At 44.1% G+C, this 16950-nt stretch overlaps 1 protein-coding gene across 1 annotated transcript in view; it reads right to left on the bottom strand.

Moving 5' to 3' along the window:
- The window catches only part of dapp1 (dual adaptor of phosphotyrosine and 3-phosphoinositides), a 68377-nt gene that overhangs the window by 9265 nt on the left and 42162 nt on the right, over positions 1 to 16950 (bottom strand). The window contains exons 3-8 of the mRNA XM_067994508.1: positions 14873 to 15006; positions 11572 to 11702; positions 9807 to 9854; positions 4433 to 4495; positions 1662 to 1747; positions 567 to 654 (exon numbers count right to left, since the gene is read on the bottom strand). Coding sequence (XP_067850609.1) covers positions 567 to 654; positions 1662 to 1747; positions 4433 to 4495; positions 9807 to 9854; positions 11572 to 11702; positions 14873 to 15006 — 550 coding nt within the window. The remainder of the gene's footprint in view (positions 1 to 566; positions 655 to 1661; positions 1748 to 4432; positions 4496 to 9806; positions 9855 to 11571; positions 11703 to 14872; positions 15007 to 16950) is intronic.

Raw genomic sequence — 16950 nt, 5'->3', positions numbered from 1 at the left:
CGTAGAATTCCTTTGTTACAAAATTTGGAGATCTTCAAATTATAATTGTTGGGAGATGGAGAGTTGGGTGTTGGACTGAGAGCGGAGAGCTGCAGCACCATCATCATCATCAGGGGACGTTGCTAGAAGAGAGCTTTTTCTTAGAAGCCAGGCTGGGATATTCTGCTTCATTTTAACCATTTGCCAGTACCCTGCAGTTCAAGAACCAGTCAACTCCCTCTGGTCCTGAACTTGCAAAAAAAAGTTTTTGCTAACTCTTGAAAGGTGTTTACAGCAATGGTTCTGCTCTCTCCGATTTTGTTTGGATTCTGGTGCCTTAGAGCATCATAGTAGAACTGTTGTGTTGTCACATTTGCTAGGACTTACTGGTCTTACTTTGTCAGCAGCATTGAGAGGCAGCTCATGTTGACAATGGCTATTTGTCCTCTTCAAATCATGTAACGTTCACCTTAATAAATTATACTTTGAACAGTAGATGCCATTCCCATGATTTACAAAGTACCCAACAATGTCACTACTCCAGGGACTCTTCATATTCAACCACTTATCTTAAAGTAGGCACTTACCAGTTTCCATCGTATTAACTTGATCCATTCATCGGCTTCAACTCCTGTCTTTGTACACATATAATACGTTCTTTCAGGAAATACTAAACTGTAAAGAGAAGGGAGGTTTAGCAAAATATTGATGGCCATGACGGTCCATTAGGATGAAGTGTCACAATTTGAGGGTTTTAGTTTATTTGGGTTCAATTTCAATTCCAAATGACTGTCAAATGGGCAGATAGCAGCTTTTGTTAAGAAAATAAAATTGCCCTGCTGTAAATAAATTTTTGACTACTTTTTAGTCTCTCTGAGCTATGCACCACTCCACAATCAAGCAGGCGACATTTGTCAATGGCACTCAAGGTGGCCCTTAAGGAGTTGTACGAGAGCTTTGGTTAGACCACACTTGGTGTACGGGGCACAGTCCTGGTCTCCGTATCATCGAAAGGATATAGATGCATTAGAGAGGGTGCAAAAAACATTTACAAGGATGATACCAGGACTGAGAGGATATACTTATCAGGAAAGGCTGGGGCTCTTCTCTCTAGAAAAGGAGGCCGAGGGTGACCTGATTGAGGTCTTTAAGATAACGAAAGGGTTTGATAGAGTAGACGTAGAGAAAATGTTTCCACTTGTGGGGGAGTCCAAAACCAGAGGTCATAAATATAAAATAGTCGCTAATAAATGCCATAGGGAATTCAGGAGAAACTTCTTTATCCAAAGAGTGGTGAGAATGTGGAACTCGCTATCACATGGAGTAGTTGAGGTGAATAGCATAGATGCATTTAAGGGGAAACTAGATAAGCACATGAGGGAGAAAGGAATAGAAGGATATGCTGATAGGGTGAGATGAATAAGGGTGGGAGGAGGTTTGTTTGGAGCATAAACACCTGCACAGACCAGTTGGGCCAAATGGCCTGTTTCAGTGCTGTAGTTTCGAGGTAACTCGATGTAACCGCATAAGTTGATTGGGCCCAGATGTTTGTTTCCCCTTCGCCTTTCGGAAAAGCACCTCTTTAATGACAGTCCAGCTGAGATGGTGCACTCAGTACATGGGGAAACATGGAAGAGTTAGAAGCCAGGTTGATGGATAGAGAGTCATTTCATATTTCTTACCAGAAACAATTAACTTTTTCTTGAGAGTAGTCAAATTGTATCCCAGTACATTCTGTCAGATCCAGGATCTTAATTGGTTCCGTAGACTGCAGAGTAAATAAAACGTAGAAGTAACATTTACAAAGCTATTACTTAATAAATTGGCACAGATATTACACCCCTAACGTTGGTCTTATAAACTACGGATACGTATTATATAAGCGTCTTCTCTGGGTCTGTGCTTGAATTCAAGGACAACCACTGCAATATCTGAGCAGGAATATTCTAAATTATAACACAATGTCCTAAAACATTCTGTGACAAGAGTCATTTCCTGACTGGATAAACAACTGTGTAACCTAATTGCTACAAATTAAAAAGGGGGATTCAAAATAGTTCTAAATTCTGTGATATACATCAAGCCCACATTATAAACAATTACAGTCTACTCATAATTCAAATTGATTTTTACATTAAAAAAATCTGAATCTTAGGTGTCAGCTGTGGTTCAGTGGGTATCACTCTCGCCTCTGAGTCAGAAGGTTGTGGGTTCGAGCCCCACTCCAGGGACTTGAGCATAAAATCTAGGCTGACCCTCCCAGTGCAGTACTGATAGAGTGTTGCACTGTCAGAGGGGCCGTCTTTCTGATGAGATGTTAAACTGAGGCCCCGTCTGCCCTCTCAGGTGGATGTAAAAGATCCCACAGCACCATTCAAAGAAGAGCAGGGGAGTTCTCCCTGGTGTCCTGACCAATATTTTTCCCCCAACCAACATCACTAAAAAACAGATTATCTAGTCATGTGTCTTATTGCTGTTTGCGGGACCTAGCTGTTTGCAAATTGGCTGCCGCGTTTCCTACATTACAACAATGACTACACTTCAAAAGTACTTCATTTGCTGTAAAGTGCTTTGGGACATCTTTGGGCTATATAAATGCAAGTTCTTTTCTTTTTTAACCACCATGACTCTGGGATCAGCTAACTCAGCACAGAGCAAAGATTGATCCTGGGCCTTTCTTGGTCTATACAGCTGAGTTACGCACTTTGCAGTGTATTTATCAACTGAACTATCTATGAAGATTCTCTTTTTTAAAGAATGGAGTCATGAAAGACTGTGATTAGTATAGTTCTCAGTGACCCTGATGAACTCGTATGAAAAACATTCGAGCCAGCACTGGAGATTCACAAACAAAGGAATTATTTTGGACAAAGGTTCTAAACAATGTGGAGCTTTCACTAGCAATATAACATTTCAACCACAAAGGCTTTGCTTATATTACACCGTTTCCACAATTCACATGTTTATGCATAATAAGAACTTGATGGATATGCAAAACAGTTTCGTTGGTGAATGTCATGGGTGCACACGTTACAGAAAAAAGTCTGTTCGTAAAAAGCAGATATGAAACATATATTTTACCCAAAATAGATATGAAAATATGGACTTGAATAATGGGTCTCCACTGTACACAAAAATGTCAAGATGTCAAATGTATCAACTAGTGTGCCTGGTAAGCAAAGAAAGAAATAAAATGCATTTACGTAGCGCCTCATCAAAGTGCCTCACAGCCAACGGATTACTTTTGAAGAGCAGTCACTGTGACAATGTAGGCAAATGCAGCCGCCAATTTGCAGAGCAAAGTCCAAGGTAACAAAGTGTGAGATAGTACACTTTATAGACAAAAGAATGGCAGATGGAAATGCAGTGTGAATGGAGAAGGGATTCAGGGATCCAAATACCACAAGTCATTTTAAAAACCAGCTTGCAGATGCAAAGGTGATCAAAATGTGCTAATGGGATGCTGAGGTTCATCAGAAAGTATAGAATATAAAAGTAAGTGAGTACTACAGTAATTATATAGAGCACTGACCAGACCTCGTTTGGAGTATTGTGTTCAATTTTGGGAATTCATGTTGGAGAGGACATACTGACCTTGGAGGGAGTCTTAACGGGATGATGAGACTGGGAACATTTGGGTTTTATTCAAAGAGATGAGGCGGTTAATCGGACTGAGATATTTTAAAATAATGAAATAAATTGACAGGATAGGAAATGGGATTTTCCTTCAGAAGGAGAATCCAGAACAAGGGGATATCATTTTAAAAATTGTAACTAATTTTAAGCATATCCAGGAAAACAATTCATCAAAGGGTTGTGACTACCTTAAAAGGCCATATATGCAAAAGAAATTTGGATATTCAAAAAAGGGGGGCGAGTGTTAATAGGGCCATACTCTTGCCCTCTGCCTGTCTAGGTGTGAGCGCCTGAATTTGATGGACCGGATCGTGAACGTGACCCTGTCACACTCCTGTCCCAGCTCTACACCTTGGCAGGGCCTCGTGTTGGGAATCGGGAGCAGAAATAGAAGCACAACTGTAAGAACATAAGAAATAGGAGCAGGAGTAGGCCATACGGCCCCTCGAGCCTGCTCCGCCATTCAACAAGATCATGGCTGATCTTCGACCTCAACTCCACTTTCCCGCCCGATCCCCATATCCCTTGATTCCCCTAGAGTCCTGAAATCTGTGTCTCAGTCTTGAATATACTCAATGACTCAGCACCCACAGCCCTCTGGGGTAGAGAATTCCAAAGATTCACAACCCTCTGAGTGAAGAAATTGCTCTTCAAGAGTGGCCACTTGGGCAAGGCATTGGGAGGCAACGACATGCCATGGAACTGCAACAGTGGAAGTCCGCGCATTTCAGGAGCAATTGGAAAGTGATTTCTTTTTTTTAAAAATAAGGTTGATAAGCTGCTCAGGTACAATCATGCAATTTATTCCAATACTTACCATTTTGTCCTTGAAATACTTCATTTCATTCCTATGTAAAATAAACCACCTAGTTTTCCAGCTCTGAAAGAAACATAGAAGGAAAATGAAAACAAAATCAATAGTTCATCAAAATAAAACCACTCAACTTGGGGAGCGTTTTCTCTTAGAACTGAATATAGGGGTGATTCCACAATCTGGTGCTGCAGTCACGGGGAGCCTGGCCATTGAACAACAACTTGCAATTATACGACGCCTTTAATTTAGTAAAACATCACAGGAGTGATTATCAAACAAAATTTGGAACCAAGCCATATAAAGAGCTATTAAGACAGGTGACCAAAAGCTTTGTCAAAGAGGTAGGTTTTAAGGAGCGACTTAAAAGGAGGAGGGAGAAGCGGAGGGGTTTAAGGGAGGGAATTCCAGAGCTTAGAGCCTAGGCAGCTAATGGTGGAGCAAAGGAAATCCATTAACATTCCAAGTGGCTGGAATGTGGAACTCGCTACCGTAAGGAGTAGTTGAGGCGAATAGCACAGGTGCATCCAAGGGGAAGCCAGATAAACACATGAGGGAGAAAGGAATAGAAGGATATGCCGATAAGGTGAGATGAAGTAGGGAGAGGGGCTCGTTTGGAGCATAAACACTGGCAGGGACCAGTTGGGCCGAATGGCCTGTTTCTGTGCTGTACATTCTATGTAATTCTACGTAATGGACAGAAACTCAGTGGCTGTATGCCCACAATTTCCCAGTATGCATTCCCATGAGAGCTGCTCATGGCTGGGATTGCCCATTGTACACAATACAGTGTCTGTGCTCTCTGCATCTCTAGGGTTAAAGGTTTCAAACAAGCTTAACGCAAACTTCAGCAGCAGTAACTGACTTCCTGCGAGACACTGCACCAAACCCGATCTGAACTCTTGGGGTGAATTTCCGCAGGGGTTCTCCGGATCATCCGCTGTAACTTCGACAGAGACCCCAGAATAGTGCCATTCCGTGGCTCTCCCAAAGTTACGGCAAACGATCATGAGAACCACCACGGGAATTCCACCCCCTTGTCTTTAGTAACTTCAGACTCTGCTGCCTTCCCTCATTTTCCTTTGAGTTTCTGCCATTTGCATTCCACTTCCATTTTGGAGTGGTCTTACTCAACCCCTTTGCCCTCCCGATGCCTTTTCAGAGCCTGACCGAGATGAAGGGCACGATTTCAGCGCGTCCACAGATACTCGCGTGGGGAACCCGGACGCCAAATGAATGCTTCGTAATCTGTGATCGCAACTCAACCGAAGGTATTTGTGCTTGGGGGATGGGGGGGGGGGGGGAGGGAAATCGGCTGATCACAGGGGTCCTGTCACGCCAGGTGAGCTTGTTGGACTGGATGCAGCACTCCTGCTCCTCCAGGCCCAGAAGCAGTGCAGTAAAGGCCCTCACTCACCCCATGGATCCGGCCCTGCCTGCCTGCTTTCACCTGATGAGAATCAGAAGGGATGGCAAACCCGAACAGGTTAGGTTAAATGTGTTTGACATTTCTAATACACAAAAAGTTAAGTGCCTCAACTATCGCAATGAGGTACACTGTCCCTTTAAGTACCAGTCCGCCATCTTTAAGTTGGGGGCGGGACTTCCTGGTTTCTGTTGCGCACACGCAAACACGCCTGGGTCAAACCCGGAAGTGGGCACGTTGGAGCCGGGATGCGGTCCCGCTCCAAAAATCAACTGTTTTTCCTGCCCACCCGTCCCCAGTCCACCCATTCTTGGGGGTTAAAATTACCCCCAAAGTGATTTCAGGGAGGGAGGGAGTGATCCCAACTGGTCGCCCAGCACCCTGGAGATGGCATCAACCTCACAAGTGGCATTCCTCTTTGCCAAGGCCACTCACATGAGGACTTGGATTAAGCAGTTGGTGGCAAGTTGGTTTGGTACACGGGACGTGAGCTGGACGTCTAGAAGAGCACGGTGGTTTTCACATCAGAAGCTGCTCTGTGTAGAGCCTTCCACCGCACTGAAGACAGATGAGAAAACTGAGGCTGTTGAAAGGCGTTACCTGGATCCCAGGTGTAAGAACACATGCTCATTTATCTAATGTTTGCCGCCTACCCTGATTGAGTTGCAAAGAGGTTCTGTACCTCTGACGGCTGCAACCACGAGGCATGGTGCGCGTCTGTTGCTGTGGTCAGAAAGACAGTGGTCGATGCGCTCTTATGTTACGATGAATTGTGCTGTTCACCACCCCACTCATGCACGCAGTCGCTGATATCTACCATGGGCTCAAACCTGTGCTGGTCAGTTGCCTAAAAAACCCTTCCTCTGGCTGGGCGAGCAGTGGAGGCAAGCGGCTCACCTCGAGTCCAATTGGCCCTAAGAAGACATTCTTGCCGATAGAAGTTTGGAGCAGCGGCAGACTCAGTAATAGGAAACCTGAGCGGGGCAGATCCACTGTTCTTGAGCTCACTATTGATGACTGGTCAGCTCGGCAGACTCAATGAGTAGGATAATCTCGCCACAAGCCAGTGCCCGAAAGGTGACTCCAGCTAGCAAGCAGGGGAAAGCTTACCAGTTCTCTTTGCACCAGGAGTACTTGGGGAGGGTTTAAGCCTTGTACTTAAATAAGTGGTTGCGTCCAACGGGGAAAGAGTGCGCACTCTATAAATCAACAACTTGCATTTATATAGCGCCTTTCACATAGTAAAATGTCCCGAGGTGCTTCACAGGAGCGATTATTAAACAAAATTTGACACCGAGCCACATAAGGAGATATCAGGACAGGTGACCAAAAGCTTGGTCAAACAGGTAGGTTTTAAGGAGCATCTTAAAAGGAGGAGAGTTAGAGAGGTGGAGAGGTTGAGGGCCTAGGCAGCTGAAGGCACGGCCGCCAATGGTGGAGCGATTAAAATCTGGGGTGTGCAAGAGACAACAATTGGAGAAGCGCAAAAATCTCGGAGGGTTCTGGGCTGGAGGAGGTTGCAGAGATAGGAAGGGGCGAGGCCATGGAGGGATTTGAAAAGGGCGAGAATTTTAAAATCGAGACGTTCCCGGACTGGGAGGCAATGTAGGTCATGGAGCACAGAGGTGATGGGAGAATGGGACTTGGTGCGAGTTAAGATACAGGCAGCAGAGTTTTGGACGAGCTCAAGTTTATGGAGGGTGGAAGATGGGAGGCCAGCCAGGAAAGCATTGGAATAGTCCAGTCTGGAGGCAACAAAGGCATGGATGAGGGTTTCAGCAGCAGATGGGCAGAGGCGGAGGAAAGGCGATGTTACGGAGGTGGAAGTAGGCGGTCTTGGTGATGGAGCGGATATGTGGTCGGAAGTTCATCTCTGGGTCAAATAGGACGCCGAGGTTGCGAACGGTCTGGATCAGCCTCAGAAAGTGGCTAGGGAGAGGGATGGAGTCGGTGGCTGGGGAAAGGAGTTTGCGGCAGGGACCAAAGACAATGGCTTCGGTCTTCCCGATATTTAGCTGGAGGAAATTTTTGCTCACCCAGTACTGGATTTCGGACAAGTAGTGTGACAAATGAGAGACAGTGCAGGGGTCGAGGGAGGCGGTGGTGAGGTAGAGCTGGGTGTCGTCAGCGTACAATCAGACTCTTAAACATGGCGTTGGGTCTCTGCGTGTGTCAGAAACACAGCTGATATGGAAAAACAAATAACCTTTGTATAATCAAACACTTCTCACCTCTTCTAAAACAAAATCCATCCTCCAGGCTTCTTATTTGTAATATTATTTAGCATATTTGACCTGTCGCCTTTACCCCTTCTGCTTTCATCAACCTTTATCAGTTCTAATGAATGAGTCTCCACCCAAAACATTAACCTATCTTTTCATTTTCAGTTGCTGATGGACCTGGATCTTCTGCCATTTTTACACCTGTCGTGAGTAAGGATCCAGTAAGTCCCTCTTAATAGCCTTGCCCTTGGATACATACGACAGTCTAGAAATACACTGCTTTTAATTATTTAACTTACATCTCTGAATAATTAACTTTAGTGGCATGTATTAACTCTGCTGGAATGCAGATTGTGGTTAAAAACTATTTGTAAAGTTATCACCACCTTGTACACTTCCATTTGACTCAGGGTTTATTTTTATTATTTAATCATTAAATCTACTGGAATAATTGCAATGCTCAATCTTTAAGCAGCTGAGTTGGCTGAGGGACATTCCATTATTTTCAGTGAGGTGCTGGGAACCTTACGTTGGCACTACAGACCCACCCATCTCCCCCCATACTCCTGGTGGGGAGCCCTCGCCCGTCTGTCACGCAGATCGGGGAAATTGCCCGCGCACTGTCTGTTAAAAGTGAATGGAAAGATCGTGGGCTGTTCACCTGTGATTTCCCAACTTATGAATGGTTGGTTCCCCACTGGAAATCTGAACCCAGAAAATGACCCTTTACACAGAATGTACAGCACAGAAACAGGCCATTCGGCCCAACTGGTTTGTGCCGGCGTTTATGCTCCACACGAGCCTCCTGCCACCCCTCTTCATCTCACCCTATCAGCATATCCTTCTATTCCTTTCTCCCTCAAGTGTTTATCTAGCTTCCCCTTAAATGCATCTATGCTATTCGCCTCAACTCCTTGTGGTAGCAAGTTCCACATTCTAACCACTCTCTGGGTAAAGAAGTTTCTCCTGAATTCCCTGTTGCATTTATTAGTGACTATCTTATATCCATGGCCCCTAGTTCTGGTCTCCCCCACAAGTGGAAACATCTTCTCTATATCTACCCTATCAAACCCTTTCATAATCTTAAAGACTATTAGGTCACCCCTCAGCCTTCTCTTTTCTAGAGAAAAGAGCCCCAGCCTGCTCAGTCTTTCCTGATAGGTATAACCTCTCAGTTCTGGTATCATCTTAGTAAACTTTTTTTCATCCTCTCTCAACTGATGCCACCACAGAACAACATTAACCGGGCATCTCACTGCCTATTTTAAATAAACCAAATAGGGAGTGCCCCAAACCACTGTCCCAGTTGAGATCAGCCATGTTACCACACCCCAGGTACCCAACCTGAGGACCTCTCTGGTCTGTACGGCGCAGCTACTCACCAGACAAAACCACAGCTAGCCAGAGGGAGCGAGCCATAGAACCATAGAAAAGATACAGCACAGAAGGGGGACATTCGGCCCATCGTGTCCACGCCGGTTCGAAGAACAACCAGGTGCCCATTCTAATCCCACCTTCCAGCACCCGGTCCGTAGCCCTGCAGCTTACAGCACTTTAGGTGCAGGTCCAGGTACTTTTTAAAAAAGAGTTGAGTATCCTTGCCTCTACCACCAATTCGGGCAGCGTAGGTGTATTTTTTTTTAAATAAAAGGATTTACTTGAGGATAAAGTTACATCGCCCTGGAGTTTACCTTTAAAATGTGCACACTTAAAATAATATACAGAATCTTACCTTTACTCTGCCTCCTTGTTTTGTTAGATATCCTTCTTTTGTACCCAACTGAAAGATGGAAAAACATGTTTTGGATTATTTTCCAATGCAAACTCCATTAGTTCTTAATATCACAACGAACACCATGAGCTGGTTGGAGCAGGGGCCAGGTTAGTTCGGTAAATTACCCGCCGTCACAAGCTGATAAATTACCCAAAGATGGCAAAACTGACGCACTGTGCGATACATAGGTTGTAAACTACTTATTTATACTGAGATGCAGTTCTCTGCCTAGCTTATTATAAGGCCACATAAATGTTTCTTCTGACTTACATTCCAAACCAGAGACATTTATATTTTCTATGCCTGCTCAGTGCCCACGACATTTCTGTTTGCTCCCTTCCTGTGAAATGGGCTCACAAAAAAAGGCTTGCATTTATATAGCGCCTTTCACAACCTCAGGACATTCCAAAGTGCTTTACAACCAATTAAGTACTTTTTGAAGAGTAGTCACTGATGTAATGTAGGAAATGCGGCAGCCAATTTGCTCACAGCAAGCTCCCACAAACAACAATGCGATAATGACCAGATAATCTGTTTTTTTAGCGATGTTGGTCGAGGGATGAATATTGGCCAGGACACCGGGGAGAACTCCCCTGCTCTTGTTCGAAATAGTGCTGTGGAATCTTTTACGTCCACCTGAGAGGGCAGACAGGGCCTCGGACAGGACACATGCAGGCGCGCCCACACACACCCATTCTGTCATTCTTGCACATCTCCTAGCTGCTGCTCGTTTACTGGAAGAGGCCTGTGTCAGACCCACAGATCGCGTTCTCAAACAGGGGCTGTCTGGCTGGAAAACTGCAGAATTGCAGTAGCATTAAACACATTACAATAAAAAAATATAGATCTAAGGGTATAGATACACTAATCATTAAAAGTAGCAACGCAGGTTAACAAAGCCATTAAAAAAATGTGAACAAAGCACTGGGGACCATTTCTAGAGGAACAGTATTCAAAAGCAGAGAAGTTATGTTAAACTAATACAGAACCTTGGTTAGACTACATTGGAGTACTGTTCACAGTTCTGATCTCCCTATTATAAAAAGGGTATAGAAGCAATGGAGAAGTGCAAAAAAGATTTACAAGGATGATGCCAGAACTGAGAGGTTATAACCATCAGGGCTCTTTTCTCTAGAAAAGAGAAGGCTGAGAGTAGTCCTTAAAATTATGAAGGGATTTGATAGAGTAGACGCAGAGAAGATGTTTCCACTTGTGAGGGAGACTAAAACTGAGGGCTAAAAATATAAGATTGTTACTAATAAATCTAATAGGGAATTCAGGAGAAACTTCTTTACCCAGAGAGTGGTTAGAACGTGGAACTCGCTCCCACAAGGAGTAGTTGAGGCGAATAGTATAGATGCATTTAAGGGTAAGCTGGATAAACACGAGGGAGAAAGGAATAGAAGGATATGCTGATAGGGGGAGATGAAGTAAATCGAGTGGGAGGAGACTCATGTGGAGCATAAACACCGGCATAGACCTGTTGGGCCAAATGGCCTGTTTCTGTGCTGTAAACCCGATGTAACCCAGCACTTTGAGTCAGATCAGCCCTGCTGTTACGACTGACCATTCACTTTGATATACCTATCCATTTTAATACTACCGTTACTGAGAGTTTTGGAAGAAATCATTGCCTCTAAAGCAGATTACCTGCCAAAAAGCATTACTGCTGGTGTTGCTTCTATTCAAGTCAAAGTTGGAGTTAAACTAAAATTGCACTTACGGAAGGAGCCTCGGAAACAAGATCGTCCTCCGTGCGTCCAGTCTGCATGGCCGTGTGAACTCGGACAGACTCATAAATAGAAGGTTCTGCTACTTCCCGAGGATATGGTCTTTTAAGTATAAGAAGCGTACCTTTTGTTAAATATATAAAAGAAACAGCTCAGTAGTAAACGAACGTTACATTGAAAATTTCAGATTTTTTTGTTTCCTGTGCCTTTTTATGTTTGTAAACAATTTTACATCAAGTTATAGTCCAACAATTTTATTTGAAAATCACAAGCTTTCGGAGGCTTCCTCCTTCCTCAGGTGAACGTCAAGAAATCCTCGAACCTTTCGCATTTATAAATCACAGAACAATACCTGGTGATTACAGATAATCTTTCCAACTGCCCGTTTTTTTTTTCATATAATGGCAAGTAGTGCAAAGGCCCTGGAGGAGTGACATTTTTTTCCCCATTTGGGAAAAGTCTCTGGACAGATCAAGAAATGGCTGGCGAAAAAAATAAATAAAATGTGGAGGCGGGAAAACATAATCTGCGGGTAAGCAATGGAGGACCCAAGCCCCCGTTTCGTGGACAATGAAGGTGCATGAGGTGAGTGTAGGTTTGCCAACTCTCAAGGATTGCCCTGGAGTCTCCAGGAATTAAAGATTAATCTCCTGGACACTGCTCTCAGCAAAAACCCCGGAGAGAAATCATTTTCTTTGAACTCTTTTGTTCATTAGTTGGCAGTCGAGAATCATCCAACCGGGCAATGAGAAGGCTGTTCATTTTCCAATTGGCCGTGGGAAGGCAGTGCTCTGAGAGGTTGGACATGTCGGGCAACCAATGGCGGGAGTGTGGGGGACGGGGCTGTTTGAGGCAGGAGGTCATGTAATGAAACCTCTAGGAATACGTCCAACCAGGCGAACATGAGGAGGGGGTGCCCCGTTTGGCACTCCAGGGCACCCTACATTACAACAGTGACTACCCTTCAAAAAGTAACTCATTGGCTGTGAAGCACTTTGGGACGCCCTGAAAGGCACGCTATGAATGCAAGGTCGTTCGTTCTTTAAACAGTACGCAAGCCTGGCAGCTGTGTCACACCACTGTTGCTGCTCAGTGGGAGAGGAGATGAAAATGGTGAGCAGGTGCTGGTTAACACACCAATCACCTGTTTGACACACCTGTGCGAATCGGGGGATGCTGACCTCTACGGCCAAACCCCTGTCGCACGAGCGCCCTGCGCGGGAAGAGCCAAGTCGGAAAACTTACCCCATGATGCATTAAAACCGAAGGGGTTGAAATTCTTCTGTACAATGGGCTGGAAATTGCTTCAGAAAAAAGGAACGATGAGCTCAACAGCACTCTCCGTTGTTAGTGGCCAAATGGAACAGCAAGTTCCGGCATTCGCAGTGAAACGTGGAAATCTGGAACTTGCTCTTCCTGGTTCACTGGCGATCTGTCAGCTTCCCCTTATAGGGATATCGCCAGCTGCAATCAACAGAATCAACGGACCAGCGCCAACTTGCTCATCTGTCCAGCTGGAAAGTAACTAATATCGCCACAAAACAGGCACGCTTAAAAATACACGGTCTAAACTAAGTTTTAACAGCGCGGTAACTCTTAATGACTGCCAAATAACTATAAATTAACTTTTAAAAATGTGGAGTCTCATTACTCCTTATTTTAATAGTTTTTGGTCATTAAAATTTTTTTTAAAAATTAATAACTTTTTTTTTTACATTGTCCTTCTGTCTCTTTTATTTAATCTGATTATTTCTTACCCTCTCTTTTTTTTCCCCGCTGAGAGCAGCGAGCATTGTTTGGTTCGCCGCTCTGAGCAATTTCCGGCCCGTTATAATTTTACTGTGAACGTTAAAATGTTTTTGCACTAAATTCCTGCGTGCGTTACTTACTGAAGGCGATGGTCCCTTTAAACCACACAGGTTAACAACTTCAATACAGCAGCAGCATAACAATTTGATGCGAGTGTGTTTGGTGGATTTACCACCCCACTTAAGTCCCAGAGAATTTTATACATTAAACCAATTTGTCGACTGAGCATTAACCATTGCCAGCAGAGAGAGAAAATAACTCACGAACTTGCATTTATATAGCATTTTCTGTGTGCTCAGGATGCCCTAAAGCGTTTCACAACTAATTAATTCTGGTATTTTTTTTTGAAGTGTAGTCACTGTTGTTATGTAGCCAAACACAACCACCAATTAGTACGCAGCAATGGTCCCACAAACAGCAATGAGATAAATGGCCAGTTTTTTGGTGGCGTTGGTGAGCGTTAAATGTCGGCCAGGACACTGGGAGAACTCCCCTGCTCTTTCAGTAGCACCTTGAGATCTTTTACATCCACCCAAACAGGCAGACAGACCCCTCAGTTTAATATCTCATCCCGAAGACGTTCCGCGGACATTACAGTAACTCCCTCATTACTGCACTGATCCAGTCCGCGATGCAGTCAGGCTCATTTTGATGCTGAGAAAAGGTTAGATAGGCCGGGGTTGTTTTCTTTGGAACAAAAGGAGGCTGAGGGGAGATTTAATTTAATTGAGGTATATAAAATTATGACGGGCCTAGATAGAGTGGATTGGGAGGACCTATTTCCCTTAGCAGAGGGGTCGTGACCAGGGGGCATAGATTTAAAGTAATTGGTAGAAGGATTAGAGGGGAGCTGAGGAGCAATGTTTTCACCCAGAGGGTGGTGGGGGTCTGGAACTCACTGCCTGAAAGGGAGGTAGAGGCAGAAACCGAAACCCTCAGCCCATTTAAAAAGTACTTGGATGTGCACTTGAAGTGCCGTGACCTACAGGGCTACGGACCAAGTGCTGGAAAGTGGGATTAAGCTGGATAGCTCTTTTTCAGCCGGCACGGACACGATGGGCAGAATGGCCTCCTTCTGTGCCGTAACTGTCTGGTTCTATGATTAACCCCTCCTAGCCAGCACTGAGTACTACTGATTGTATCTCTACTAACGTTAATCGCGTTCCCTCACACTACTGGGCTCAGTAACTGTGCAGAGGAACTTTGAACCGCAAATGTTATAATCTGCCAAAACAACTGCAGCAATGAAAGGTTTTCTTTTCCTTCCGAGATTTCACAGAAGGATGCAGATGTGCGATTTTATATTAACGTACATGTGAAACAGGAATTTTGCATTACCCAGAATGAAAATTAAGACTGTGCAAAACACAACTGAATCACCTGGAAAAAGGTGGGAAATTACAATGTACACAACTGTTATTGATAAGAGCCTATCCAAATTATAGCAGTCCATTAGACAGAATATAGAAGCGCGTGCTAGATTACCTGTCTCACTTCCAATAAGTGGCTGATTGGCGAAGTGACTGACAAATTCCGATAGTGAGTGAAACTCATTAAATCCAAATTTAATTGAACATTCGGTCCGCTCAATCTGAAAGTGTTTGACGGAGTCTGTCCCCCTGTAATGGTAAGTGTGGGGCTGTTATTTAACTTCAACAGTTACTACAGCTCTACAATTTCTCTCGACATATTCACCACTAAAGTTGCTGTCTAATGTGATCACCGCTTTGGCTCTTGATCTCACGAGGTGATCTCCATTGCAGATTTGCTCGGTGGATTCATTGCCAGCCTGAATCTGGTGTGATCCTGTATACCACGACAGTCCGAACTTTCACCTTCATGTTTCACATGAGCATCATAGGAACAGGAGGCGGCCATTCAGCCCCTCGAGCCTGTCCCCACATTCAATCAGACCATGGCTGATCTGCACCTCAACTCCATTTTCCAGCCTTTGACTCGTATCCCTTGATATCCTTGCCTAACAAAAATCTATCGATCTCAATCTTGAAAATATCTACTGACTCCCAGCATTCACAGCCTTTTGGGGGGGTGGGGGGGGGGGGGGAAAGAGAATTCCACATTTCCACTACCCTTTGTGTGAAGAAGTGCTTCCTGATTTCACTCCTGAACGGCCTAGCTCTAATTTTAAGATTGTGCCCCCGCCTTGTTCTGGACTCCCCCACCAGTCGGAAATAGTTTCTCTCTATCTAATCTACTGAATCCTTTTATAATTTTAAACACCTCAGTTAGATTTCCCCTCAATCTTAGAGCCTCAGTGACCATATATAACATTTGAATCCATGTTCCCATTTATTTGCATATATCTGCAGTTGCTGATACTAACAAATCATTGATGCCTTTAAGGGGAAGCTACATAAGTAGATGAGGGAGAAAGGAATAGAAGGATATGTTGATAGTGTGAGATGAAGAGGGGTCGGAGGAGGTTCGTGTGGAGCATAAACACCGGCACAGACCAGTTGGGCCGAATGGCCTGTTCCTGTGCTGTACACTCTATGTAAAATCTTGGTGTTCTGATTTGGGATTTAATCCACCAGTGAGGCCACAGCACTAAGAACAATCCTTTATAAACCTCCAGCCCCATGAAATTCAAACAAAATAAACCAGGTATTAAGTAATATAAAAGTGCAACTAGAACCCAGTTTGCTTGGGCTTCCAGGCAAGCAGTGCCAGGGTTCGAGGACTAAGTACAAGCCTTGGACACCCTTGGCCTGTACAGCCACAGCAAGAGAGACATCACTACTTCAATTAATTACCCTAAACTACTATTCAGTCATTTGTAGAAAAAAGGGAATTTTTGAACATTTTTATTTATATATTATACATATATTCTATGAACTTGACACAAAACCCAATTGTAGGCACATCCAGTTTGCAGAGGACACTAAAATAGAGAGAGCAGTAGAAACAGAGGATCCAATTACAGATCTGCAAAAATACTCAATTAGTTCTGGAACTGGGCGGACAAATGGTACATGAAATGTAGTATCAACAAATGCAAAGAATCGCATGGCGTATACTAATGCAAAGAATCGCATGGTGTATACTAATGCAAAGAATCGCATGGTGTATACTAATGCAAAGAATCGCATGGTGTATACTAATGCAAAGTATCGCATGGTGTATACTAATGCAAAGTATCGCATGGTGTATACTAATGCAAAGTATCGCATGGTGTATACTAATGCAAAGTATCGCATGGTGTATACTAATGCAAAGTATCGCATGGTGTATACTAATGCAAAGTATCGCATGGTGTATACTAATGTTGCACGTTTTTCACTCGATGAGTGGAACGGAATTAGCTCAGCTACAATTAGAAAAGGAAATGAAAATATCGTTTAGACTTATTAAACATTCGACAAAGTGGGTGCAGCAATTTTAAAAAGTTAACAGAATTTCCTCCAATTAAATAATCGGGAAGACCGAAGCCATTGTCTTTGGTCCCCACCGTGAACTCTGTTCCCTAGCCACCGACTCCGTCCCTCTCCCTGGCCACTGTCTGAGGCTGAACCAGACCGTTCGCAGCCTTGGCATCCTATTTG

The sequence above is a fragment of the Heptranchias perlo genome, chromosome 1 (assembly GCF_035084215.1).
Source record: "Heptranchias perlo isolate sHepPer1 chromosome 1, sHepPer1.hap1, whole genome shotgun sequence".
Taxonomy (NCBI): domain Eukaryota; kingdom Metazoa; phylum Chordata; class Chondrichthyes; order Hexanchiformes; family Hexanchidae; genus Heptranchias; species Heptranchias perlo.
Note: the sequence above shows the minus strand (reverse complement) of the source record. Positions and strands in the feature narration are given on the sequence as shown.